Source organism: Aethalodelphis obliquidens, unplaced genomic scaffold, assembly GCF_003676395.1.
Source record: "Aethalodelphis obliquidens isolate GAN/ISIS:26980383/991018 unplaced genomic scaffold, ASM367639v1 scaffold40, whole genome shotgun sequence".
In the NCBI taxonomy this organism is placed as follows: Eukaryota; Metazoa; Chordata; class Mammalia; order Artiodactyla; family Delphinidae; genus Aethalodelphis; species Aethalodelphis obliquidens.
The window spans coordinates 7,478,152-7,504,451 of NW_020837984.1; the positions used below are offsets into that span (position 1 = coordinate 7,478,152).

At 38.2% G+C, this 26,300-nt stretch overlaps 1 protein-coding gene across 2 annotated transcripts; it reads right to left on the bottom strand.

Moving 5' to 3' along the window:
• Window positions 1–9,613: 9,613 nt before the first annotated feature.
• CCT4 (chaperonin containing TCP1 subunit 4) lies at window positions 9,614–23,605 on the bottom strand. 2 transcript variants are annotated; one of them, XM_027131795.1, is made up of 14 exons: window positions 23,330–23,605; window positions 19,656–19,708; window positions 19,090–19,179; window positions 18,037–18,145; window positions 17,235–17,377; window positions 15,821–15,942; window positions 15,339–15,471; window positions 14,194–14,333; window positions 13,074–13,170; window positions 12,881–12,991; window positions 12,657–12,787; window positions 12,281–12,515; window positions 10,065–10,178; window positions 9,614–9,831 (listed from the first exon to the last, which is right to left on the bottom strand). In XM_027131795.1, exons 1-14 carry the CDS (start codon window positions 23,454–23,456, stop codon window positions 9,817–9,819), a joined length of 1,620 nt encoding a protein of 539 aa, XP_026987596.1. In that variant the 5' UTR covers window positions 23,457–23,605; the 3' UTR covers window positions 9,614–9,816. The 2 variants fall into 2 exon arrangements, with proteins under 2 accessions (XP_026987596.1, XP_026987597.1); XM_027131796.1 differs by lacking the exons at window positions 15,339–15,471; window positions 15,821–15,942 and having other exon boundaries at window positions 23,330–23,562.
• Between the last annotated feature and the right edge of the window lie 2,695 nt (window positions 23,606–26,300).

Below are 26,300 nucleotides of genomic sequence, written 5' to 3' on the forward strand. Positions count from 1 at the left end.
CTCACACCTCACTTCTCCTCAGCTCATGTAGCCCATGACACCACCATCATTAACCCCTTAACGACCATATCATTTGCAGATATTTTCTCCCATTCTCTAGGTTGTCTTTTCGTTTTGGTGGTGATTTCCTTTGCTGTGCAAAAGCTTTTAAGTTTAATTAGCCACCATTCTACTTTCTGTCTCTATGATTTTGACTACTCTAAGTGCCTCATATAAGTAGAATCATATAGTATTTGTCTTTTTTTTGTGACTGACTTATTTCACTTAGCATAATGTCCTCAAGGTTTGTTTATGTTGTGGCATATGCCAGAAATTCCTTTCTTTTAAAGGCTTAATAATAGTCCATTGTGTGTGTGTGTGTGTGTGTGTGTGTGTGTGTATATATCACATTTTGCTGATCCATTCATCCATCAGTGGACACTTGGGTTGCCTCCACATTTTAGCTATTGTGAATAATGTTGCTACGAACATGGGTGTACAAATACCTATTTGAGACCCTGCTTGCAATTCTTTTGGGTGTATACCCAGAAGTGGAATTGCTGAATCAAGTGGTAATTTAATTTTTGAGGAACTGTCATCCTGTTTTCAACAGCAGCTGTAGCATTTTACATTCCTACCAACAATACCCACGGGTTCCAGTATCTTGTTTTGTTTATCTTTTCTTTCTTTTTTTTTTTTTTTTGTTGGCTGCGTTGGGTCTTTGTTGCTGCACTCAGGCTTTCTCTAATTGCTGCTAGTGGGGGCTACTCTTCATTGTGGTGCACGGGCTTCTCATTTGCAGTGACTTCTCTTGTTGCAGACCACGGGCTCTAGGCACATGGGTTTCAGTAGTTGCAGCACGTGGGCTCAGTAGTTGCGGCACACGGGGCCTAGAGCACAGGGTCAGTAGTTGTGGTGCATGGGCTTAGTTGCTCTGCGGCATGTGGGATCTTCCCGGACCAGGGATCGAATCTGTGTCCCCTGCATTGGCAGGCGGATTCTTAACCACTGCACCACGAGGGAAGTCCCTCTTTTCTTTTTTTTTGTTTTGCTGCGCCACGTGGCTTGCGAGATCTTAGTTCCCCAATCAGGGATCGAACCCATGCCCCCTGGAGTGGAAGTGCAGAGTCCTAACTGCTGGACCACCAGGGCATTCCCGTTGTTTTGTTTTTCTGATAGTAGCCATCCTAAAGGGTATGAGGTGATATCCTGTAGTTTTGATTTGCATTTCCCTAATTATTAGTGACGTTGAGCATCTTTTCATGTGCTTATTGGCCATTTGTATATCTTCTTTGAAGAAATATCTATTCAAGTTCTTTGCCCTTCTTTTTTTCTTTGCCCATTTTTAAATTGGGTTGTTTGTTATTTTGTTGTTGAGTTTTAGTAGTTCTCTCTATATATTCTAGGTACTAATCCCTATTAGATATGGGATTTGCAGATTTTTTTCCCTTTCTGTGGGTTGCTTTTTCCTCTGTTGATAGTGTCTTTTGATGTACAAAACTTTAAAATATTCATGAAGTCCAATTTGTCTATTTTTTCTTTTGTTTTCTGTGTCTTTTATGTCATATCTAAGAAGTGACATTGCCAAATCCAATATTGTGAAGATTTTGTTCTATGTTTTCTTCTAAGAGTGTTATTGTCTTAGGTCTTTGATCCACTTTCAGTTAATTTTCGTATATGGTGTTAGGTAAGGGTCTAACCTCATTCTTTTGCATGTGGACATCCACTTTTCCCAGCAGTATTTGTTGAAAAGACCAACCTTTCCACATTGAGTGGTCTTGGCTTGCTTGTCAAAACTCATTTGAACATATTTGTGTTTATTTATTCTATTTTACTGGTCTAAATGTGGGTCTTTATGCCAGTGCCACACTGTTTTGATTACCGTAGCTTGCTGTATAGCTTGAAATCAGGGTGCATAATACCTCCAGCTTTGTTCTTCTTAACATTGCTTTGGACATTCAAAGTCTTTTGTAGTTCCATACAAATTTTAGGATATTCGTTCCAGTTCTGTGAATAATGCCATTGGTATTTTGATAGGGATTACATGGAATCTGTAGATCACTTTGGATATATTGACATTTTAACAATATTCAGTCTTTGAATCCATGAACATGGGATCTTTTTCCATTTATTTGTCTTCTTTAATTTCTTTCAACAATGTTTTGTAATTTTCACTGAGCAAATCTTTCATTTCCTTGGTTAAGTTAATTTTTAAATATTTTATTTATTTTTGATGCTATTATGAATTGAATTGTTTTTGTAATTTCCTTTTCAGATTCTTGTTAGTGTATAAAAATGCAAATGATTTTTGTGTGTTGACTTTGTATCCTGTTACTTTGCTGAAATCATTAGTTCTGACAGCTTTTGTGTGTGTGTGTGTGTGTGTGTGTGTGTGTGTGTGTGTGTGTAATCTTTGGGGCTTTTTACATGTAAGATCATATCATCTGCAAATGTAATTTTACGTCTTCCTTTCCAATTTGTATGCCTCTCATTTCTTTATCTTGCCTAATTGCTCTGGCTAGAACGTCCATACTATGTTGAATAGAAGTGGTAAAAGTGGGCATCCTTGGCTTTTTTAAAGAAAAAGTTTTCAGTCTTTCACCATTGAGTCTGATGTTTGTTTTGGGTTTTTCATATATGGCTTTTCATTATGTTGAGGTAGTTTCCTTCTATTCCTTTTTTTTTTTTATCATGAAATTGTTGTAATTTGTCAAATGCTTTTTCTGCATAAATTGAGATGATCATGTAGTTTTTTTTTTTTTTAATTTGTTTATTTGGCTGCGTCAGGTCTTAGTTGCGTCGTGCAGGCTTAGTTGCTCTGCGGCATGTGGGATCCTAAGTTCCCTGACCAGGGCTTGAACCCGCGTCCCCTGCATTGGAAGGCGGATTCTTAACCACTGGCCCACCAGGGAAGGCCCCTCTTTTGTTTTTTTAAAAAATAAATTTATTTATTTATTTTTGGCTGCATTGCGCCTTCGTTGCTGTGTGCGGACTTCTCACTGTGGTGGCTTCTCTTGTTGCAGGGCACGGGCTCTAGGCACGCAGGCTTCAGTAGTTGTGGCACGAGGGCTCAATAGTTGTGGCTCATGGGCTCTAGAGTGCAGGATCAGTAGTTGTGACACATGGGCTTAGCTGCTCCATGGCGTGTGGGATCTTCCCAGACCAGGGCTCGAACCCATGTTCCCTGCATTGGCAGGCAGATTCTTAACCACTGCACCACCAGGAAAGTCCCATGTAGGTGTTTTTCACTTAATTTTTTTTGCATTGATTAATTTAATGATATATTGCATTGATTAATTTTCACATGTTGAAACATTCTTGCAGTCTAGGAATAAAATTTCACTTGGTCATGGTGCATAATACTTTTACTATGCTGCTAAATTTGATTTGCTACTAGTGAGAATTTTTGTATCATTGTTCATAAGGAATATTGGTCTGTAGTTTTCTTGTAGTGTCTTTGTCTGGCTTTGGTATCAGGGTAATGCTGGCCTTATAGAATGAATTAGAAAGTGTTCCTTCCTCTCCAATTTTTTGAAAAGTTTGAGGAGGCCTGGTATTAGTTCTTTAAATGTTTGGTTTAATTCACCAGTAAAGCCACTGGGTCGAGTCCAGGGCTTTTCTTTGTTGGGAGATTTTGATTATTGATTCAGTGTCCTTACTGGCTATAGGTATATTCAGATTTTCTGTTTCTTCATGATTTAGACTTGGTAGGTTTTGTGTTTCTAGGATTTGTCCATTCAATCCAGGTTATCTAACTTGTGAGCATACAAATTGTTCATTGTATTTTCTTATAATGCTTTTCACGTCTGGAAAATCGGTAGTAATGTCCTCACTTTCTTAGCACTGCTTTTGCTGTGTCCCATAGTTTTGGTATGTTGTGTTTTCATATGCATTCATCTCTAAGTATTTTCTAATTTCTTGTAGATTTTAGTAATTTTTTTTTCTTAATCCATCTAGCTAAAAAGTTAATTTTATTCATCTTTTCCAACAAACATCTTTTAGTTTCATCAATTTTCTTTATTGTTTTCTATCCTATTTCATTTCTCTCTGTTCTAATCTTTATTTCCTTCCTTCTGCTAGCTTTGGATTTAATTTGTTCTTTTTCTATTTCTAGTTAAAGTTGTACAGTTAGGTTGTTTTGAGTTTTTATTTTTTAAAGTAAGCGTTTTATAGTTATAAATTTCCTTCTTAGCACCGCTTTTGCTGTGTCCCATAAGTTTTGGTATGTTGTGTTTTCATTTGCATTCAACTCTAGGTATTTTCTAATTTATGATTTCTTCTTTGACCCATTGGTTATTGAAAAGTGTGTTTAGTTTCCACAATTTTTTGAATTTTCCACTCTTCCCTCCGTTATTGATTTCTAACTTCATCCTGTTGTGGTCAGAGAAGATACTTCGTATGCTATCTACCTTTTAAAATCTATTGAAACGATTTGTGGCTTAACATATGGCATATCCTGAAAAATGTCCCATGTGTACTTGAGAAGAATATGTATGCTCTTATTGTGGAGTAGTGTTCTGTATGTCTGTTATATCTAGTTGGTTTATTGTGCTGTCCTCTATTTCCTTACTTTCTTGATTGTTTTGTCCATTATTGTGAGTGAGGTACTTAAGTCTCCAACTATAATTTTATATCTCCCTTCAATTGCCAGTAATGCTGCTTATGTATTTACCTTTATTGAGATCTTTATTTCTCCATACAGCCTCAAGTTACTGTCTACTGTCCTTTCACTTGCATGACTGATGATTTTTGCTTCACAGTATTTTGATGTCCTGTCATTGGGTGCATGAACATTTCTAATTGTTATATCTCCACAATGTCTTTTGTTTGACTTTTTGTAGGTTCTATTTTGTCTGTTATCAGTAGAGCCACTCCTTTCTTTTGGTTACTATGTGCGTGGAATATATTTTTTCCATCATTCCACTTTCAATATACTTGTCTTTGGATCTAGTCTTTATAGACAGCATATAGTTGGATCATGTGTTTATATCCATTCTGCCAATCTCTGTTTTGATGAGTTTAATCTATTTACATTTAATTACTGGTTAGGAGGAACTTACAACTGTCTTTTTCCTATTTCTTTTCTATATGACTTATAGGTTTTTTCATCCCTCATTTTGTGATTTACTGTCTTTTGTGTTTAATTTTTTGTAGTGAATTGTTTAAATTCTTTTCTCACTCCCTTTTGTATATATTCTATAGTTTGTGTGTGGTTACCACGGGGATAACATTTAATATCCTAAAGTTATAACCCTCTAATTTGAATTTATAGCAGCTTAACTAACTTCAACAGCATACAAAAACTGCTACTTTATAGCTTTGTTCATACCGCTTTCATTTGAAGTCACAAAATTTCATTTTTATAGACTATGTGCCCCAAAACATAAACTAATAATTCTCTTAAGTGCATTACTCTCTTAAACGATGTAGAAAACAAGATTCGAAGTTACAAACCAAAGTTTGTAAAACTTAGACTAATTTTTTTTTTTTGCGGTCCGCGGGCCTCTCACTGTTGTGGCCTCTCCCGTTGCGGAGCACAGGCTCTGGACGCACAGGCTCAGTGGCCATGGCTCATGGGCTTAGCCGCTCCGCAGCATGTGGGATCTTCCCGGACCGGGTCACGAACCCGTGTCCCCTGCATCGGCAGGCGGGCTCTCAACCACTCCGCCACCAGGGAAGCCCCTAGACTAATTTTTTTCTTTAAATATATCACTCTCTTAAATCATATAGAAGACAAAAAGTAGAAACCGTTACAAAAACACTAGCTTTTATATTGCCCATGTAATTACCTTTGAGATCTTTATATTTCTCCATATGGCTTTGAGTTACTCTCTATTGTGCTTTCACTTGCATGACTGATTTTTTTCGTTTTGATGCCTTCTTTTTAAAATTGAGATGTAGTTGCTATACCATATTATGTTACGTGTACAATATAGTGATTCACAAATCTTTATAAAGGCTATACTCCATTTATAGTTATTATAAAATATTGGCTGTATTCCCCGTGTTGTACAATATACCTTTGTAGCTTATTTTATACCTAATAGTTTGTACCTCTTACTCCCCTACCTCTGTATTGCCCCCTCTTCTTCTCTCTCCCCACCGGTAACCACTGGTTTGTTCTGTGACTGTTTCTTTTTTGTTATACTCACTAGTTTGTGGTATTCTGTCGATTCCACATATAAGTGACATCAGACAGTATTTGTCTTTCGGACTTATTTCACTTAGTATAATGCCAAGTCTATCCATGTTGCTGCAAATGGCAAAATTTCATCCTTTTTAAATGGCTGAGGAGTATTCCACTGTATACATATACATCTTCTTTATCCATTCACATTACTGATGATTTTTGATTTAATACCAGACATTGTGAATTTTATATTATTGTATCCTTTAAGAGTTTTAAGCTTTGTTCAGATGCACAGGTATGTTGCTTGGGATTGGTTTGATCCTTTAAAGAAATCCTTTGCTATGAAGAGTCCACAGCAATCTTTACTCTAGGCAAATTTAGTTTCGCTACTAAGGCAGAACGCTTCTGAAGGCTCTATTCAGTCCTTGTATGTTGCAAGGTTTCTCCAATTTGGCTAATGAGAATTTAAATTATTCCTAGCCTGTTGTAAACTTCAGTCTGCTACTTTTCATTGGTTGTTCCTTGAACTCTAGTTTTACCCCCGACACAGAAATAAGTACTCAGCCAAATACTCAAGGCTACACCTCTACATGTCTGGGAACTATTTCTGTAAAGCTTCCTGTTTTCTAGTACTTCATCCCACAACTTCTAGTCAACTCAGTCTTTTGGAACTTTGATCCCTAACTCAATTCAACAAAACCGATGGAAGAAATATTAATCTGTACCACTAAAAACCTCAAGAAAACTGAAGGGGACCAAACTTAAGACACGATAGTCAAACTGTCAAAATACGAAGAATCTTTAAGTAGCAAGTGAACAATTTGAGCAAAATCCCAGTTTCACATTTGTGTCATTTCCTCAAAATAAGAAAGCAAACACAGGGACTTACTTCCCTGGTGGTCCAGTGGGTAAAACTCTGTGCTCCCAATGCACAGGGCTCGGGTTTGATTCCTGGTTGGGGAACTAGATCCCACATGCATGCTGCAATCCTGCAACTAAAGATCCCACGTGCCACGACTAAGAACTGGCACAACCTAAATAAATAAACATTTTTAAAAAAAATTAAATGACAATTTTAAAAAAGCAAAGACAGAAAAATGAATCCATCTGAATCAAACTGCCCAATAACACACAAAACCACACACTTATACCTCAAAATACTGAGACATCAATTAACTTTTATGAGCCACATTCATCACATCAGTTATTACAACTTTGTCACGTTTCAGATAACCCTCCTTCTACTACTTTGCAATGACAGTAGCTCCTACTTCCGACAGCTACTTCTACAACTTGAGCTGTTTCCAAGTGGCATATTTAATATACTATGCAGTTGTTAACCATTTTAGCATCTGTAAAACTGTTTTATCAGGTTCCTTTTGCGTTGCTGATTAAGTTTTGGGGTTGTGCCTCAACCGCATTTCTGTAAGCCGTGATTTCTATTGCACCATTTTGCACACCATGATTTTTAGTTATACATGTTACAGAACTGACTTTATGGCAATATGCCGAAGTAGTTAAATTTAGGTGGAGGGTATACGGTGTTCATACTATTCTTTGAACTTCACTGTACTAAAATTTTTTCATTTTAATGAAAAGCTGAGGGTGGGAATTCCCTAGTGGTCCAGTGGTTAGAACTTGGGTGCTTTCACTGCCTAGGTCCGGGGTTCAATCCCTGGTCAGGGAACTAACATCCTGCAAGCCTTGCTGCGTGTGGCCAAAAAAAAAAAAAAAGAAAAAGAAAAGAAAAACTGAGGGTGAGGAATAAATAGCACTCAAGAGGAAAAAAGTATGCAAAACTTTTGCCTCATTAGGATAGTCATCCTTCCTCATTGTTAAAAGCATACCTTTTAAATATTTAACAGGATACATTTCCCCTTCATTACTTTAGAATTATTTAACTGTATCAAACAACTATTTTGAATTTTGTCATTTGGGCTTCCCTTTCCTAAAACGTAACTTATTTTATAAACTGTTGTAAAACCTGAGTCAAACCCTAAATAGTTAGTGGCTTAATTTATATCAAACTTAACAGAATAAATGACTAGGAAACGTTTGTCTCGTTAGAGTTCCCTTTACAAGGCTTTAAATATAAACTACTCATATATTTAGATATATAGGTATACCCTAAGACACAGACACACGTAAGGATACTGAATAACTCAATTAAAAGTTACAATATAAATAATTTTGGTTAAAATATTTTCACTTAAGAGTATTTAGGATAGGGCTTCCCTGGTGGCACAGTGGTTAAGAATCCACCTGCCAATGCAGGGGACACAGGTTCGATCCCTGGTCTGGGAAGATCCCACATGCCCCAGAGCAACTAACCCCACGCGCCACAACTAATGAGCTTGCATTCTACAGCCTGTGAGCCACAACTACTGAAGCCCGCATGCTCAGAGCCCGTGCTCCGCAACCAGAAGCCACCACAATTAGAAGCCCGTGCACCACGACGAAGAGTAGCCCCCACTCGCTGCAACTAGAGGAAGCCTGCGTGCAGCAACGAAGACCCAACGCAGCCAAAAATAAAAGTATTTAGTATATACATAATTCAGTTGTTTTATGGTAGCTATAAAATGTTTTTAACAGCAAGCTCCTAATACCCACTAAAATGATAATCATTGAATTATTAAATTCCAGACTATCCAAAGAGTTATCTGAATTTACCATTTACCAAATTAGTCATTTTAATTAACTACCGGAGTTGTCAGACACAACCAAGCTTCAGGCTGGTCTGCTGAAGTTCTTTCTCCAGATGCGAATAAGCTCCCCCCAGCTGCTTTCATAACACTTTTGTGAAATACACAAAAGAAAGATGGTTGAGTGTGATACCAGATTACAGAGGCCCAATTTGTGGTCCACCTTAAGGGTTTGGCCTTCCTCCAAAGGCAATCAGAAGTCATGAAAGCTTTTATAAAGGAGTGCCTGACAAGCTTAAAAAGATCACTAGCTATATATATAGTGTATGCAGAATTGACTGGAAGGTGGCTAAAGCAAGGATGGACACTGGTTAGATTTTACACCACTCATGGTGCAAGACAATGCTTGTTGATCAGGGTAGAGGCAATAAAGATGTTTTAAACCACTGGAAAAAGACTTACTAGTTATGAATCCTTCTTGTACAAGTAAGATCTGCTACATTTTTATTTTTAGAAGGAATCCCAATTAACACAACAGTGGTTATTCTTGGAGAAAGGGATTGGCACGAGAAAGACTTTCATTTTTCACTTTTCTTCTGTATTGTTAACTTTTCAAACAGAATATATATTATTGTAAGCAGGGATTTATCAGGGTGATGAGCATACTGGGCCATTTTTCCTTCTCAATACTTCTGTTAAAAAACTAACCGAAAACTTAGAAGTACCCAGGATTAAGCCCGTAAGGAAGTTAACAGGTAAGTGCGAAGTCTTCTTTCCCTTCCTATACAGATTTCTCAAGAGGATCAGAGGTAACAGAGGTTGTGAGGGCAGGGCAGTGGGGGTAATGCAGGAGCGCAATCAATTAATCTGCCCTTTGAAACCATATTTTTAATGTTTTCATCGAACTGTGTCAATACAATTTGAAGCAAATGCCAGCTGGAAAACCAGGCCCAGAAATTCATAAAGGAAACAATCTTCCAAACAACAAGGAATGCCAAGGTGCTCTTCCACTCCAGCTGCACTATTAGTGGCCATGATGGTACCAGTCAGCCAGTGTTATCCATGTTACCGACTGTTTACCTGAAAAGAGAAAAACTTAGATTTCAAAACCTGTAAGGACAGAATTTTAAGGATGGAAGATGTTTAAGGTGGTTATCCAAATCTCCCTATTTTTATAGGTGAAAAAAGACTAGAAGTATGAACTGTTTTCACCCAGACTAGCAAACTAACAACATTTACTGCCCCCCACCCCAACTCTTCAAAAATATGCCTTTCTGACCTTGTAGGGAAATTCACGACCTGTATATACTTACCACATCATCAATTTTCAGAATGCTCCGGACAGTTTCAGTTGCTAGAGTCAGTGCACTGACTGAAACCAGCAGAGGCTGGACAACCAGTTCCTCCAGTATGTTGGAAATACCACCCTGCAAACCAGTACAAGTTGCTTTTAGTGTTTGTAACTGATCTGTATCACCAACTACAGTTACCAGTAAACCTCAAGGCCTCTCAAACTTAGTTTTCCCTTAGTCTAGTCAAGAGTCAGATACTCTCTACTAAGCTCTTCTCTACACTGTAGCTTGTATTTCAACTAAAATTTGGAAAAATTGAATTCCAAGCCTAACTCCAAAACAACTCCTTATAAGCATCTTTTAGTTAAAAATACCCTGGCAAAGGGCCTTCCCTGGTGGCGCAGTGGTTAAGAATCTGCCTGCCATTGCCGGGAACATGGGTTCAATCCCTGGTCCAGAAAGATCCCACATGCCGGCCCGTGCACTACAACTACTGAGCCTGCGCTCTAGAGCCTGTGAACCACAACTACTGAGCCCACGTGCTGCAACTGCTCAGGCCCGCGCGCCTAGAACCCATGCTCTGCAATGAAAAGCCACCACAATGAGCCCGCGCACTGCAACAAAGAATAGCCTTCACTCGCCACAACTAGAGAAAGCCCACGTGCAGCAATGAAGACCCAACACAGCCAAAAATAAGTAAATAAAAAATAGGGGCTTCCCTGGTGGCGCAGTGGTTGAGAATCTGCCTGCTAATGCAGGGGACACGGGTTCAAGCCCTGGTCTGGGAGGATCCCACATGCTGCGGAGCAACTGGGCCTGTGAGCCACAACTACTGAGCACGCGCGTCTGGAGCCTGTGCTCCTTAACAGGAGAGGCCGCGATAGTGAGAGGCCCGCGCACTGCGATGAAGAGTGGCCACCACTTGCCACAACTAGAGAAAGCCCTCGCACAGAAACAAAGACCCAACACAGCAAAAATAAATAAATAAACTCCTACCCTCAACATCTTAAAAAAAAAATTTATTAAAATATAAAAAAATAAAGAGTATCCTGGCAAAAATTACGTAATGATCATAGTTATTAAAAATTATGAGATTTGTTTGCTGTACACCTGAATCACAATATTATAAATCAACTATATTTCAGTTAAAGAAAAAAGTTATAAGATTTTAAATTATCTGATTCCCAATTCTGAATTTGGACATGTCTGCTCTATACCCTGCTTTTACGTCATTCTCACTTCCCACTTTTAGATTCCTACTGCCACTATCCTAGTCACCTTTATCCTAGGATTACTGGTGATGGTCGTAACAGGTGAACCTATCTCCATTCTTCCCTCCTTAAAATACTCTTTTCAGCACCTTAGCCTCTTGGTTAAAAAAACTTTAGTGGCTCCCAACTACTGGAATTAAAACACAAAAAAACACAAACACCCATGCCTGTCTCAACAACTTAAAGGACTCCTCATTCTAGCTTTTATCTGATCTTTCCAATCTTAAAGTCCACTGTATGACCATCATATAACCTCTGCTCTAGACAAAATGAGTAACTTCTTGGTCCCTCTTACCTGTAAACCACTGCTTCCCCATCTGAAACTTTTTCATTCCCTACCAACCAAGGCTGCAGCTTCATGAAACTTTCCCTAACCAGGTAGTGCCCTCCTTTGAGTTCTGTAACCATTCCAAAAATATCATCTTGGATTGTCAATTTTTTTCCATTACATATTTTCCATTACATATTATTTCCATTACATATTATTTGTCATCTCGATAAAAGGAGACATAAAGCATTAATACAAAAGGGGAAATTATTATTGTTCTATGTGTTTACCCTATACAACTACACTAGGCTGGTGCTCACAACAGCAGCAATGGTTGACTACACACCAGGCATCTTTGTAAGAACTTTCTAATTAGTAATCCATTTAATCCTCACAGGCCTATGAGGGAACTATTAATAGTCCCTGTTTTTACAACCAAGAAAACTGAAGCACAGACTACGTAACTTGTTAAAAATTGTACAACCATTAGATGGCAGACTTAATGAACAATACTTCTCACTTAAGGCATAATCTTCATTCTCACTAGATGGCATACATTAATTAACCTGCAGGTCTTATACTTAAATCCAAGGTTAACTCTATTTTTGATTACAAAGCCTTTCATTTGACAATTATGAAGCTTTTAGTATTTTATAATAATCAACATTTTCTGCAGTAACTAAAGATTAAATTATTACCTTTCGGACATTAATGCCTGTAGTTTTTTCTCCTTGGGCATGCCTGTTTCTTAGTTCTGTTACTGTAGAAATGGGATTCAGGCCAGCATTTTCAGCTAGTGTAGATGGAATGACCTCCATAGCATCTGCAAAAGCACGAACGCAGTAGGATTCCATACCACTCAATGTTCGTGAGTATTCAGTTAACCGCAGGGCCAGTTCTATTTCTGGAGCACCACCTCCTGCAATAAGAGCCCTGAAATTCACAAATATATTTTTAGCTTATTTTATCCAACAGAAAGCTATTTTTTAAAAGTAATAACTTAGTATTTATACCTTAATAATAAAAATACCCAAGTTTTTATGTTCAAAATATTACACAGTAATTTAATATTACCTCTTCTTCACTAAACAGCGAATAACACATAGGGCATCATGAATGGAACGCTCAGCTTCTTCAATCACCAATTTGTTAGAACCACGAACAACGATTGTAACTGTTTTTCCAGGGCTTGCACAGCCTGTAATCTTTAGTAAACAAACTCCTAATTAGGTATTTGAAGGATTAAAACAAATTAAAAAAAAACCAGGCAAATAGAAGCTTAATTTTAATATTGCTACCTTGATCAGTTTGCCAGAACCATTTAAGCTGACCTCCTCAGCTAACTCAGCCGATCCCAGCATGTCAGCAGTGAACTGGTCAATATGAGCAACTGGTTTGGTTCCAATAGTCTGAGAAAAATAGTGGTATACACAAATTGAGAAGTCTGAATAGTGAACATTTTCACACATACAGATACTAAGAATATTTTACCTTACAAATGAATTCAATATCTTCTCTTTCAATATCCTTAACCACCATAATCTTCATTTTGTTCAGGAAATGTAATGCAAGATCACTAAGAGCATCTCTAAAATACAAAATCAGTGATTATGTCAATACTAGGTTAGGAAAAAACTTTGCTGTTTAACTCCTTTTTTACGGTTTTAGTAATTTTACTGTTGTTTAAATAGCCAATGATTTAAAAAATTATTTGTGAAGGAAGATGCTTTAAACAGCTTACCAAGTTTATGACCTCAAAATTCTTAAATAAGATTTCTAATGAATATTTAAAACATATCCCAACGACACCATTTGTAAAACACACAATAAAAATTATTTTTCTTAATACTAAATAAGTATAACTGATAATTAACAATCGATGCTTTATGAATTTAGAAATTAAGTATGATGTAATTCAAGACTCCACAAATTTATACACTTTTACACAAATTACCTGCAATGATCCTCCTGACAACCCTTGATACTGAAGGGCAGATATTACTATCCTTGTTTTACAAATAAGCACACTGAGCTTTGAGAACAGTTTATTCAAGGTTACTAGCTATTACATAACTTGTATTTAGAACCAGGTATTCCAACTCTTCATCAAGGTTTCTATATCAAGAGCATCCATAATACTTTCTGGCATAACATATTAATATAGTACATGAGAATATGTCTACCTATTACAAGAAAACACTGAAAACACACAAAAAAGGGATCAGTTCAAACTTTGGAGAATTCTTCCAATCCATGGACTATCCAGCATTCCCCCCAAAAGAACTTCTAAAATTTCAAGGCAAGCTATTGCATGGACCTTTAAATAAATGCCTCTAAAATTTTAGCTAGCTAATTAATTTTAGACTAAAGTTAGGTTTTTACTTGAGAGTGAGGATCTTGGTCTAGAAGGATAATATATCCCACATTTAAATGATCATAATAGGAAGAGAACTCACTTTAGATCATTTACCAGAATACAACAATATCCTAAAATGCAGATTCATTCCAGATTTCTAGTGGTTTACCCACCTCGAATGTTTCTTAAAAAATTGCTAGAAGGGATCCAAAATCAATTATCATTAAGAGGTGAACAAAATAAATAGCCCCACACCTTAGAATAGACTTCTGTATGAGAAGAACATTACATCCTGTTTTCTTAATTTGCTTCACTAAATTTAGAATATAGGCTCTCTCCTCTCGAAGTACTCGGTCCATCTGGACGTAGTCAGAAACTACTATTTGATTGTCCATCTGTTCAGAAAAAGGACGTATTAATAATTTGCATTTTAAGAGTCCTTAAGCAAAAAAGTGAGACTTTTAATGAAAATATTATGTATAGTATAAATTCAACCAAAATCATACAAGAAATTATAGACACGCACAGAAAAAATTCAGAAAAAGGAGTATACACAAAACTTAACTCAGGTTTTTTACTTTCATCTATACAAATTGCTGTCTTATTTTTTACAAGTACATTTTTGATGATCATAAAACATAAGAATGATTATCCTATTTCGTGAATGTCAGTTCTTTTCATATGAATTTACGCATTACTGAAATATCAATAATTTCAGTTGCAACCTTTTTACTCTATGAATTGTTAAAAAAACTGGTATGCTGAAAGGAACTACGAAGGACAAATACTGTTATACAAAGACCTACAAAACAACGTTTTTATGTGGGTTAAAATCTGGGAAACAAACGACTCAACAGGAAACTTGTATGCCAACACAATGTAAAATGAGAGCAAACCTGAATGAGATGACAAAGATCAACCACTCCTTCAGGGGATGGTACTTATGACTGATAGATATGGGAATAATAAAAAATGGTGGTTTTCGGAGTGTGGGTAATAAACTGGTTTTAAAATTCCATTGTGCAAACATAAAGACAAAAGATCTGCCTGCTAGGGAAGGATGGGTAAAGGTTTCTGTTCTCAGAAAGCTAGAAAGAATCTGGAAAGTCCATTTATACTATCACTTTCACATAACCTATTTTTATTGTTTCATAGACATCCCTATCATTATTTGTCTTCATTTGTGAAGTGAATGCTCAATTTCAGTAAATAGCCAACTGAGATTATAGATTTATCATGTGTGGCATCCAACATTTTCTACTTTTATCTAAATTTTACTAATTATTTTTAGATCCTTGCTTTTTATCACTGGTATCAGCATTTTCTATTTTTATAAAAAGAAAAATTTCATTATTAAAAAGTCAAACACCTAAGGAATCATTTCATTTGGTTTTACTTACATCTGTTTTGGGAGCAGATAAGCAGAACTGAATAAGCCCAATCTTAGCCTTTTCAACCCTGGTTATACCAGAATTTGCCACCTTTTGAGTAAGAACCAGACCTTCCACCAACTCACAGTCATCAATTGTCCCACTAAGAAAAAAGAAAACGAAATAGTTATGAAGGGGCGGAAGTCTTCAAGTTTAATAGATTGCTAACAGATTAAAAATCATCAGTCTGATAAAATGTGCTTCAGCCTCACTCACATTTATTAGTGCCCCATTCCTGAACCTCTCCAATCACACCACTGCCCTGCCATCATTAGGGAATATAAATAAATTCTTGAAATTCCCACATTAACACAAGTTGTCATGAAAACAAAACAACCAAATGTATGTGACTTTCACCTATGTACTTTTCATTTAACTTATTTATTTTTAGCAAGAGCTTATGTTTACTTTCAAAATTAATTTTTATTAAAGTTATAATTAGAGATGCTTACCCAAGTTTCTTAACTATTTTAACATCTCTAAGATCTACACTAGTAGCTGTGGCTGGGTCAATCACTTTCATCACTGCATTTACAGTCATTGGAGAAAGGAGACTTGAATATTGAGAGACAACCTAGAATTATTAAAAAAGAAAATAAAGTCAGTGTCGTAACACAAAAAGTCCTAGTTTTTTAATGATAAAGGTATTCAAGAAGTAATCTCAATCATTTTTTTGGCTGGGGTGGAGAGCATATGAGAAAACATTCCATATAAACTGTCTTTTCCACTCAGGTTTGTCAGTCACCATATAAAAACGTATGCCTGTGTTCCTCTTTTATTAATATAGTAGTCAGGACTGACTAGATTACTAGTAATTCTACAGGAAATCCAAAAGAACAAGTTAATTTTCTGCTGAGGTTTCCTATCTAAAATGAATTTATGATCAGATGTTATATATGTGCACCCCTATTACTGAGGGGCTGACAAAAATAGCTAATGGTTAACATTTATTGAGCACGTATTATATGTCAGGCAGTGGTTTTAGCACTGTACATTCATATATTCATTCAACCTTCAGACGAAAACCCTGAAACAGCTTAATTAAGTGGAGCCAGCATTAAACCCAAGCAGTCTAGGTTCTATGACCAATGCTTGTAACCACTATGACATTCTGTCTATATTAGTTCTGGGGACATTTATCAATAATATTACTTAATATCACTAATACTATCTAGCTTTCCACTTAATATATAAATAATGCTGATGAAAAGGAAAAAGAATGGGGTGGGGGTGTGACACACAACATAACAGAAAACAGGTGACATGAGTTCCCAAGAAATTTAAACTTACATCACTTCTTTAAGTTTGGTAAGAAAAGCAGCATAGATATTAGTAAGAGATGGACCATGATGGGAAGCCCTATCTTGGGTTCAAATCACAGCTCTACCTCTTATTAGTGGGTCTTGGGTAAGTTATATAACTTCACTAGACCTCTTTTCCCATCTGTAAAATGAAGATACTACAACTTACCTGAAAGCCTTGAAGGAGTAAATTTTACTTGAACTAATTCAGTTACACAAATTAGCTACCTAGTCACTCTTGAGAGTTAACATTTATGAACTGTACAGCATCAAAAATCACAGTGTAGGGACTTCCCTGGTGGCGCAGTGGTTAACTGAGCCCACATGCTGCAACTATTGAAGCCTACGCGCCTAGAGCCCGCGCTCCTCAACAAGAGAAGCCACCGTAATAAGAAGCCCGCGCACTGCAATGAAGAGTAGCCCCTGCTCGCCGCAACTAGAGAAAGCCAGCAGGCAGCAATGACAACCCAACGCAAAATAAATAAATAAAAATAAAAATCACAGTTGTGCTTCTTAATGAACCTTAAACTGTAATTTTACAATGATCCCATAGTGCTTGTCTCACCTTTGAGTTCAATGAAGTGGCTGCACTATTTAACAAAGTTTCTCTGTCACTCAGTTCCACAGGTCGAGACATGTCAGTCAAGATTTCAATACCCTTTTCCAAAGCCTTCTGGAATGACTCAGAAATGATGGTGGGATGAATCCCTGCCATTTGTGAAAGGTGAGTTATTTAATTGTAACAGATAAACTTCATATTTGATATGACTTAAAACTTCTCTGTTCATTAAAATTTCAAAGTAGTCATAAATTTTAAATTAATCTTAAATAATAATGGTTTGAATAACCTTAACCACTAATATGTCTAATATTTTTTAAATTTCCATTTAATTTGGAATAGATCAATTACATACTCCTATGATATTTAAGACTAAAACTGATTTTTCACTTTTCAAAACTCTACAAATCTACATAATAATTAGAATAAGTGACTGGCGAGTCACTATGACATTTAGGCACCATTTACCAAAGCAGGAACCCATACTTTTTCTCCTAAATCACAGTTCTCATTTATATCTCGTTTAGTACACCACCAACCAGTCATTTTTGAAAAGGAAAATTTTATCAAGTTCCATTCAAAAGGAAACCTAGCCAAAACAAAAACAAATAAGAACAAACAACACCCCCCAAAACCAAACCCAGAAGCAAAAAGAAAAAAATTTCTAATTCATATGGTAAATATACCAAAATTTAATCTAAAAATTCCTGCTTAAAAAATTCTGCTCCAAATTAAATTGTAAATCTCATATTACTTAATATTTTTTTGCCTTTATTCAGTAATAAAGCATGTCCTATGTTCTACCCACCTTTCTGAAGAAGCTTGGTACAGGAATCTAAGAGAGAGCCAGCAATAATGACCACTGACGTCGTGCCATCTCCTGCTTCTATATCCTGAGCCTTAGATAGCTCCACCAGCTAAGTGAACAGAACATGTCAAATTGCTCAATGAGAACTATGAGAACCCAGTAACATCTAATTCAAATATAACATCAATGACCTTCACCATGAGGTTCACATATAGAATTTGATTATTATCAAAACTGTAAGATTCAATATACTTGACTTCTGATTCGCTGTCCACCTTGGTCTCATTTAAAAATGACAACCTATATAGTTGTGGCATGCAAAATTCTACTTACATACTTTCTAACAAGCTATATTATGATTTCCAGTTCAGACTAAGGGTTGTAAATTTTTTCTTCCCAGTACTTAAGAGAACTATGGGTACCCTGTAGACTCAGAAGCTATGAAATGCAGCATTCAGATGAGAGAATATTGTCAGTTTGAAATCCCTGGCCAAGTTTATCTAAACTGACCCTGCATGAAGCATAGTCTGATTCATTTTCAGTCATCTTTAACTAATTAAAAGAGACTTTTTAACAGATAGGAACTTCTAAGGAATTTGTTTTTGCTGAAATGGTGACTTCTCACTTGACACTGCAATCACTATTATGATCTGTAGTTGAATTAGAAACTGTTTTTAAAAATAAATGTCAGTGCAAGTTTAAACACAAGATTTATTTTGCAAACAATTAAAATGATTTTGCTCTCTTTCAGTTAACACCCATTGAACTAATAATTTGTACAATTTCATGTTTTTCTCCCTTCCTCATATGTGTGGCACACTGCTGTGAACAAAGACAAGGAGTCATGTTTTATTACAACTTGCAATGGAGAATATAATGCTAGACATACAATGTATCCTAAAAATATGCCTGTTTAGCATATAAAAGGAAAAATTTTCACCATGTTTTAAGTAATATCATGTGATCAAATAAGAAAAATTTAACTGTTTACCAAATATCAAACAATACACTTAAAAAACCCCCACAAAACCCTCACCTAAAAATTATACTTACCATTCTGGCTGCTGGATGTAACACCTGCATTTGTTTCAGAATGGTGGCACCATCATTTGTAATGGTCACATCACCTTTTCCATCTTGAATCTACAAAGTTTGGTTTTTTTAAAAGAAAGTTATATTTCAAAAATTTTGTTTTCTTCATCCAGTATTGATGTGAAATCCTAAAAGCTCTACTAATTTGAACACTTCTTGTACAGAAGTTAACTTATGTTTGCATAGTGCTTAACTTCAAATTGTTTTCCCTTACATTGGTATAATGATTTAAGAATACACACTAATATTCCAGCTTTGCAAATGAAATAGCTGGGTTTTTTCCTACTTAAAAGTGAAGGAACTGAGACACCAAAAAAGGGACAGAAACGGTATTATAAAGAATCATTATCATAAATAAAATATGAATTATAGTTAGGTCCCATTCATCCCAAAGTAATCTATCCCTTTCTGAACTCTCAAAGCCTTTCTAACACTTTACTTTTTAAACAGCACATCTTAACCCTCTATAGAGCGCTTGCAGTATGAACAGCAGCACTCAGTAAGTAATGAATGATTGAGCCTTTCACCATTTTATCCATTCCTTTCGGTCCAAGGCTTGTTCTAATAGCATCAGCAACGGCTGTAAACAGAAAAAAAAATAAATCAAGACCCTTTAAAGAGCATTTTTACCCTCAAATAATCATTTTGGACTTATTAGAATATGGTGGACAATTCACCATGTTCACTAAAGAAAATTCAATGTCTAATAATAATCTACTGGAAACAGTAATTATTTTACTCCTTTAATTATACAACGCTTCACTTTTTGTTGATAAAATCACTATACATAGCACTTGTACTCTGCATGTGGTAAAATAAATTTTGAGGGTTCACCTAATCTTCCTTTAAGTATCAAAATGGTATAACCTACTTATGCGCTCTGAATGAGGACTATATTATTTTCTCCATTCCTTAAAACAAGCCACGATAATAGGACAACTATATAATTTGCTTATTTGTTTACTCTGTCTCTCCCAACTATAGTATAATTTCTGAGGGCAAAGACTTTTGTTTACTAATGTGAAGCTGGTATATGGATGGACCACAGTTTAAAAAACAGTAACAAAAACCCTCTTTGAACCCAAAACCAAATCAAACAAAAACCCCACAAAAAAACAAAACCTCAAAACCTTAACTAAATCTAAAATCATAGTATTTTTAAAAATTTTTATTTATTTAAAAAATTTTGGCCACACCGTGTGGCATGCAGGATCTTAGTTGTCTGAGCAGGGATTGAACCTGCGCTCCCTGCAGTGGGAGCACAGAATCTTAACCACTGGACCATCAGGGAAGCCCCTAAAATCATAGTCTTTAGACATCATTACTATGTTATGAACCATCTCTGGACATATAGTCTACCACTCCATTCTTCTTATTACTTGTCCACGAGCATGTTTCTATTTTATTGATCCACTTATTATTTTCTAAGAGAAATTGTAATTGATGTACTTGATCCCCTTTACTGCGACAGGTCCAGGACAAACGATTAAATCTCCCCACCCTTTTTTTAAAAAAGATTTAATTTTATTTATTTTTGGCTATTTTGGGTTTTCATCGCTGCGCGTGGGGTTCTCTAGTTGTGGCGAGCGGGCACCACACTTTGTTGTGGTGTGCGGGCTTCTTGTTGTGGTGGCTTCTCTTTGTTGCAGCGCATGGGCTCTAGGTACGTGGGCTCAGTAGCTGTGGCACGCAGGCTTAGTTGCTCCGCAGCATGTGGGATCTTCCCAGACCAGGGATTCAACCCATGTCCCCTGCACTGGCAGGTGGATTCTTAACCACTGCACCACCAGGAAAGTCTGCCTTCCCCTTTCTCATATACCATTTCACCCCATATACAAAGGGCTAAGATAGTGCCCTATTGTTGTATACTCCACAACTAGCATAATGCTTCCCCTTCATTGTATAAACAACGCATAATCTGGACTTCCCTGGTGGTGCAGTGGTAAAGAAGCCCGCACACCCTAGAGCCTGCTCACCGCAACTACTGAAGCCCGCGCGCCTAGAGCTCGTGCTCTGCAACAAAGACAAGCCACCGCAATGAGAAGCCTGCTCAATGCAATGACGAGTAGCCCTGGCTCGCTGCAACTAGAGAAAAGCCAGAAAAGCCTGCGCACAGCAACGAAGACCTAATGTATCCAGAACAAAAAATAATAGTAATAATTTAAAAAAAAACATAATCTTAAAGAGGGTAAGAGAAAATATTTGGTATAGTTTAAGAATTATATTCTACTTAATTATTTCATAATTTGGGGCTGCATTTCCTAATTATTCAGCCATCCTTACCCTTTCAGGTGATTTTAGCGAACCCACATGGCCACAATTCTACAAGCAGACCAATTCATTTTAAGAATGCGCCCTTATATTCATCTATGTGAAGACTCTAGAAAGACACATTGTGCAAAAAATAAAAAAAATTCTAGACTGATTACCCCTCTGAAAGTGTTTGAAGTTTAACACACTGTGTAGCAGTACACAATTATATGTTAAATGACTTGTGCTGAATAGTACTAAACGACCACTACTACTTTTGTGTGTGTGGTTTTGATATCATCAACCAATGGTACTTAATATACTTTTTGGTTATTAGCAAAATAAAAAACTGGCTCCATGAATTACGCTAAAGATGCATCTGGCAAAACCTTTTCTCAACCAGTTTGTAGGGTTTTGCCTGACTTGGACAGACTACGAGTGGCCCTTAGTTCCACAAGCTCTCCTCACTTAAGATGTAAGGGTCATGTTTATAGGTAAATAGATGGCCTTTTCTTCCTATATGCATACCTCCCTCATTCAGTTTTAATTCTCTGTGCACTGATGTTTCAAAAGCTACCAAAGTAAACGTCCCATCTTGTATCCTCCTTGTTTGTTGAAAATCTACCATATTATATAGCATTCTTGCCCACCCCCCTCCAACAGCCCCAGAATTTATCTAACATCTTCTTTCTAATGTAATAAATCTAAGTTTCAACTATGCTCCCTAGATAACTATCCACCAACTTTTATTTCCAGGTAAATATTCTCTCTTGAACTTCCAAATGACTCCTAAATTTACCCATCTGGTCATTCTGACCTCCTCAACTCATTTAGGCTCAAACGAGAACCTATTCTTTCTTCTTCTACCATCCTCCCTTCAGCGCACCTGCTTCTTTCAGCAGCAGCATCACACCCTCAGTCACCTAGACAAATAACCTCAAATATTTGTAAGGCTGTACTTTGTATACATCTGGCTCTTCATATGCTTTCTCATTTAATCCTCACAGCAACCCTCCAAGTTAGGTACTATCTCACTACACTGAAGAACAATCTGTAGCTGCGCGAGTTGTTTTAAAACCCTTTCCAAGACACCAGGCCCTTCCAGATTCGGACCGACTTTACCTTTCCGATCTCACCTCTCATTTCTTCATGCACCTTATGCTCTAACCCGAATGAAATACTCACTGTAGCAAATACACATAACGGCAAGATCTCTAAGCATTTGTTCTCACTTTTCCTTCCAGACTCTTCCACCTCAACCCGACTTATCTTAATCCTCACAACTCCCTTTCTGGAAAAAAGGGCAACTTTCCCTCCCCGATTTTATAAGTAAGGAAACCTTGGTTAAAGGTCACAAAGCCACGAAGTAACGTAACTGAATGAAACCCAGGACTTCTTAAATTCCACCAAAGGCCAAACTGTTCTCTATTTGCTCGTTGCACGTGCAGAGAGGACATCAAAGCACAATGCGGCCTCATAATTATTCTCAAACAAGATGGGTCGGTTGGTTCCCCACATCCCAGTACAATGGGCCCCGCCCCAATCTAAGGCGCAGAGAGTGTACCCGAATTCGTTTCAATAGCTGTACCGAAAGAAGCTTTTTAGTAAGAACAAGAAAACTGAAAAGTATTGTTCAAACATTCTACCAGTGGACCGCTGCATGCGGGCCTCGGCCTCTTTCTTAAATAGGATGAATGAATGCAGCACGGCCCGGCAAGAAAAATTATGGGCGTCTAAGACGCAGAATAGGGCAAGTCCAAAGGCCTCCATACTCGGGGTCGGAAATCATGGGCAGAGAACAGACAGGAGGATCCCTGCACTGAGCTTATTCTATGGGAGGCCCACAGAAGATCATCCGAAGGAACAGAAAACGAATCATGCCCATCCAAGACTGGGAGTGAGAATGCACAGCTAAGCCCGGAGGGCCACGGCTTAGGCCGGGCAGCGATACCTTTGGCCGCGGAGATGTTGCTGAAGCGGATCTGGGCCGGCTTATCGCGGTCCTGATAGGCGCTCTTCCCGCGGCCGCCGGCAGCCCCGGCGGGCGGCCCGCTCCGGGTGACTATGTTTTCCGGCATGGCAAGCTTGGACGGGTCTGCGTGAGCTCTGGAAGGACGGATGGACGCGGATTCCGGCTGGCCCGGGACTAACGGTAAGCACCCACCGCCTTCTCGAAGCTTCCGGAAAACTACGCCGGCGCCGGGAGGAGGAGGCGGGGAAAGGGGCCTCCCTGGAGGCCCGGCGCCGCCGTGACGTAGAAGGCTGCCCGCTGCATGCCGGGTACGGGGGTCGCGCCGCAGATCTTGGGGCTGTTGGGAGCTGTTGGCCTGCGGCCCAGTGGGCAGTGGGCGGGCTCCTGGGAGGCAAAAAGGACCACCTGCGATTGAATAAGGCTGGAGTTGGGACATCTCATCTCCTTGGCCCTGAGGTCCCTTCTGTTAACTCAAGCTGGACCTGTCCGCTAGGTGTTGTAGCAGCCGGGAGTTACTCCTGGGTGGGTGGGGCAGGGCTGAGTTGGTTTTTACTGGCGGTAGACGTGTATTTTATTCAGTTTTATATATTTTGAAAGCGAGTTGGAAGAGAGGTTGGAAGGGGTGACTTCTTTTCCCCCCCTTTCTTGTTTTAATTGAGGTATAGTTGATTTACAACATTGTATTAGTCTCAGGTGTACAACTCAGTGATTAAAAATTTTCATGGATTATACTCCGTTTAAAGTTATTATAGGGAATTCCCTGGTGTTCCAGTGGTTAGGACGCAGTGCTTCCACTTGAGGGGGCACGGGTTACATCCCTATTCTGGGAACTGAGAACCTGCAAGCCGTGTGGCGCAGACCAAAAAAACAAAAAAACTAACTATAAAATATTGACTATATTTCCTGGGCTGTACAATACATATATCCCTGTAGCTTATTTATCTTATATGTCCTAGCTTCTGCCTCTTAATCCCCTATCCCTGTTTTGCCTCTCCCACCCTTCCCTGTCTCCACTGGTAAACACTAGTTTTTTTTTTTTTTTTTTTTTAAATATTTATTTATTTATTTTTGGCTGTGTTGGGGCTTCGTTTCTGTGCGAGGGCTTTCTCTAGTTGCACCAAGCGGGGGCCACTCTTCGCGGTGCGCGGGCCTCTCACTATCGCGGCCTCTCTTGTTGAGGAGCACAGGCTCCAGACGCTCAGGCTCAGTAGTTGTGGCTCACGGGCCTAGTTGCTCCGCGGCATGTGGGATCTTCCCAGACCAGGGCTCAAACCCGTGTCCCCTGCATTGGCAGGGAGATTCTCAACCACTGCGCCACCAGGGAAGCCCACTAGTTTTTTTAAATTATGTTATCTGTGAGTCTGTTTTTCTTGTTATATTCATTCATTTGTTTCAGTTTTTAGATTCTACATATAAATGATAACATATAGTATTTGTCTTTCTCTGACTCATTTCACTTAGCATAATATCCTCTAGGTCCAATGCATGTTGTTGCAGATGGCAGAATTTCATTCTTTCTATGGCTGGGTAGTATTCCATTGTGTGTATATACCACATCTTCTTAATCCATTCATCTGTTGATGGACACTTACGTTGCTTCCATATATATATATATATATATATTTTTTTAAAGAACATTTATTTTATTTTATTTTGGCTATGTTGGGTCTTCGTTGCTGCACGCGGGCTTTCTCTAGTTGCGGGAGCTGGGGCTACTCTTCATTGCGGTGCGCCGGCTTCCATTGCGGTGGCTTCTCTTGTTGCGGAGCACGGGCTCTAGGTGCGCGGGCTTCTGGGCGTCCGTAGTTGTGGCTCATGGGCTCTAGAGCGCAGACTCAGTAGTTGTGGCGCACCTTGTTTGCTCCGCGTCATGTGGGATCTTCCCGGACCAGGGCTCGAACCTGTGTCCCCTGCATTGGCAGGCGGATTCTTAAGCACTGTGCCACCAGGGAAGCCCGATATCTTGACTAATGTAAATAATGCTGCTATGAACATTGGGGTGCATGTATCTTTTGGAATTAGTGTTTTCATTTTCTTCAGATACATGCGGAGAAATAGAATTGCTGAGTCATGTGGTAGTTCTATTCTTTTGAGAAACCTCAATGCAGTCTTCCACAGTGGCTGCACCAATTTACATTCCCACCAACATGCCTGCCAATATTTGTATTTTTGATGCTAGCCATTCTGACAGGTGTGAGGTGATACCTCATTGTGGGGTTTTTTTTTGGGTTTTTTTGCGGTACGCGGGCCTCTTACTGTTGTGGCCTCTCCCGTTGCGGAGCACAAGCTCCGGACGCCTAGGCTCAGCGGCCATGGTTCATGGGTCCAGCCACTCCGCGGCATGTGGGATCTTCCCGGACCGGGGCACGAACCCGTATCTCCTGCATTGGCAGGCGGACTCTCAACCACTGCGCCACCAGGGAAGCCCTCATTGTGGTTTTGATTTGCATTTCTCTGATGATTTGCTATGTTGAGCATCTTTTCACAAGAAGAATGTCCTCTATTCAGGTCTTCCGCCCATTTTTTAATTGGGTTACTTTTTTTTTTTGGTACTGAATTGTATGAGCCGTTTATATTATAATTTTTGATATTAACCCCATATTGGTCATATCATATCATTTGCAAATATTTTCTTCCGTTCAATAGATCGTCTTTTCATTTTGTCAATGGTTTCCTTTGCTGTGCAAAAAAGCTTTTAAGTTTAATTAGGTCCCATTTGTTTATTTTTGCTTTTGTTTCCTTGTGACTGCTTTTCTTTGATTTAGATGTTGGAGTTGGTTGTTGAATATTGATTGATACTAGGTGGTAGTTAGAAATTTAAATATACACTGGTTAAATACCAGAGAATCTTAAAAGTTTTGGACCTGTGATTGCCTACCAAATCAGGACTGCCTGTCCAGTTAGTACAGTGCCTTAGTTTTACAGTATTTTCTCCTGCATAACATAGCCA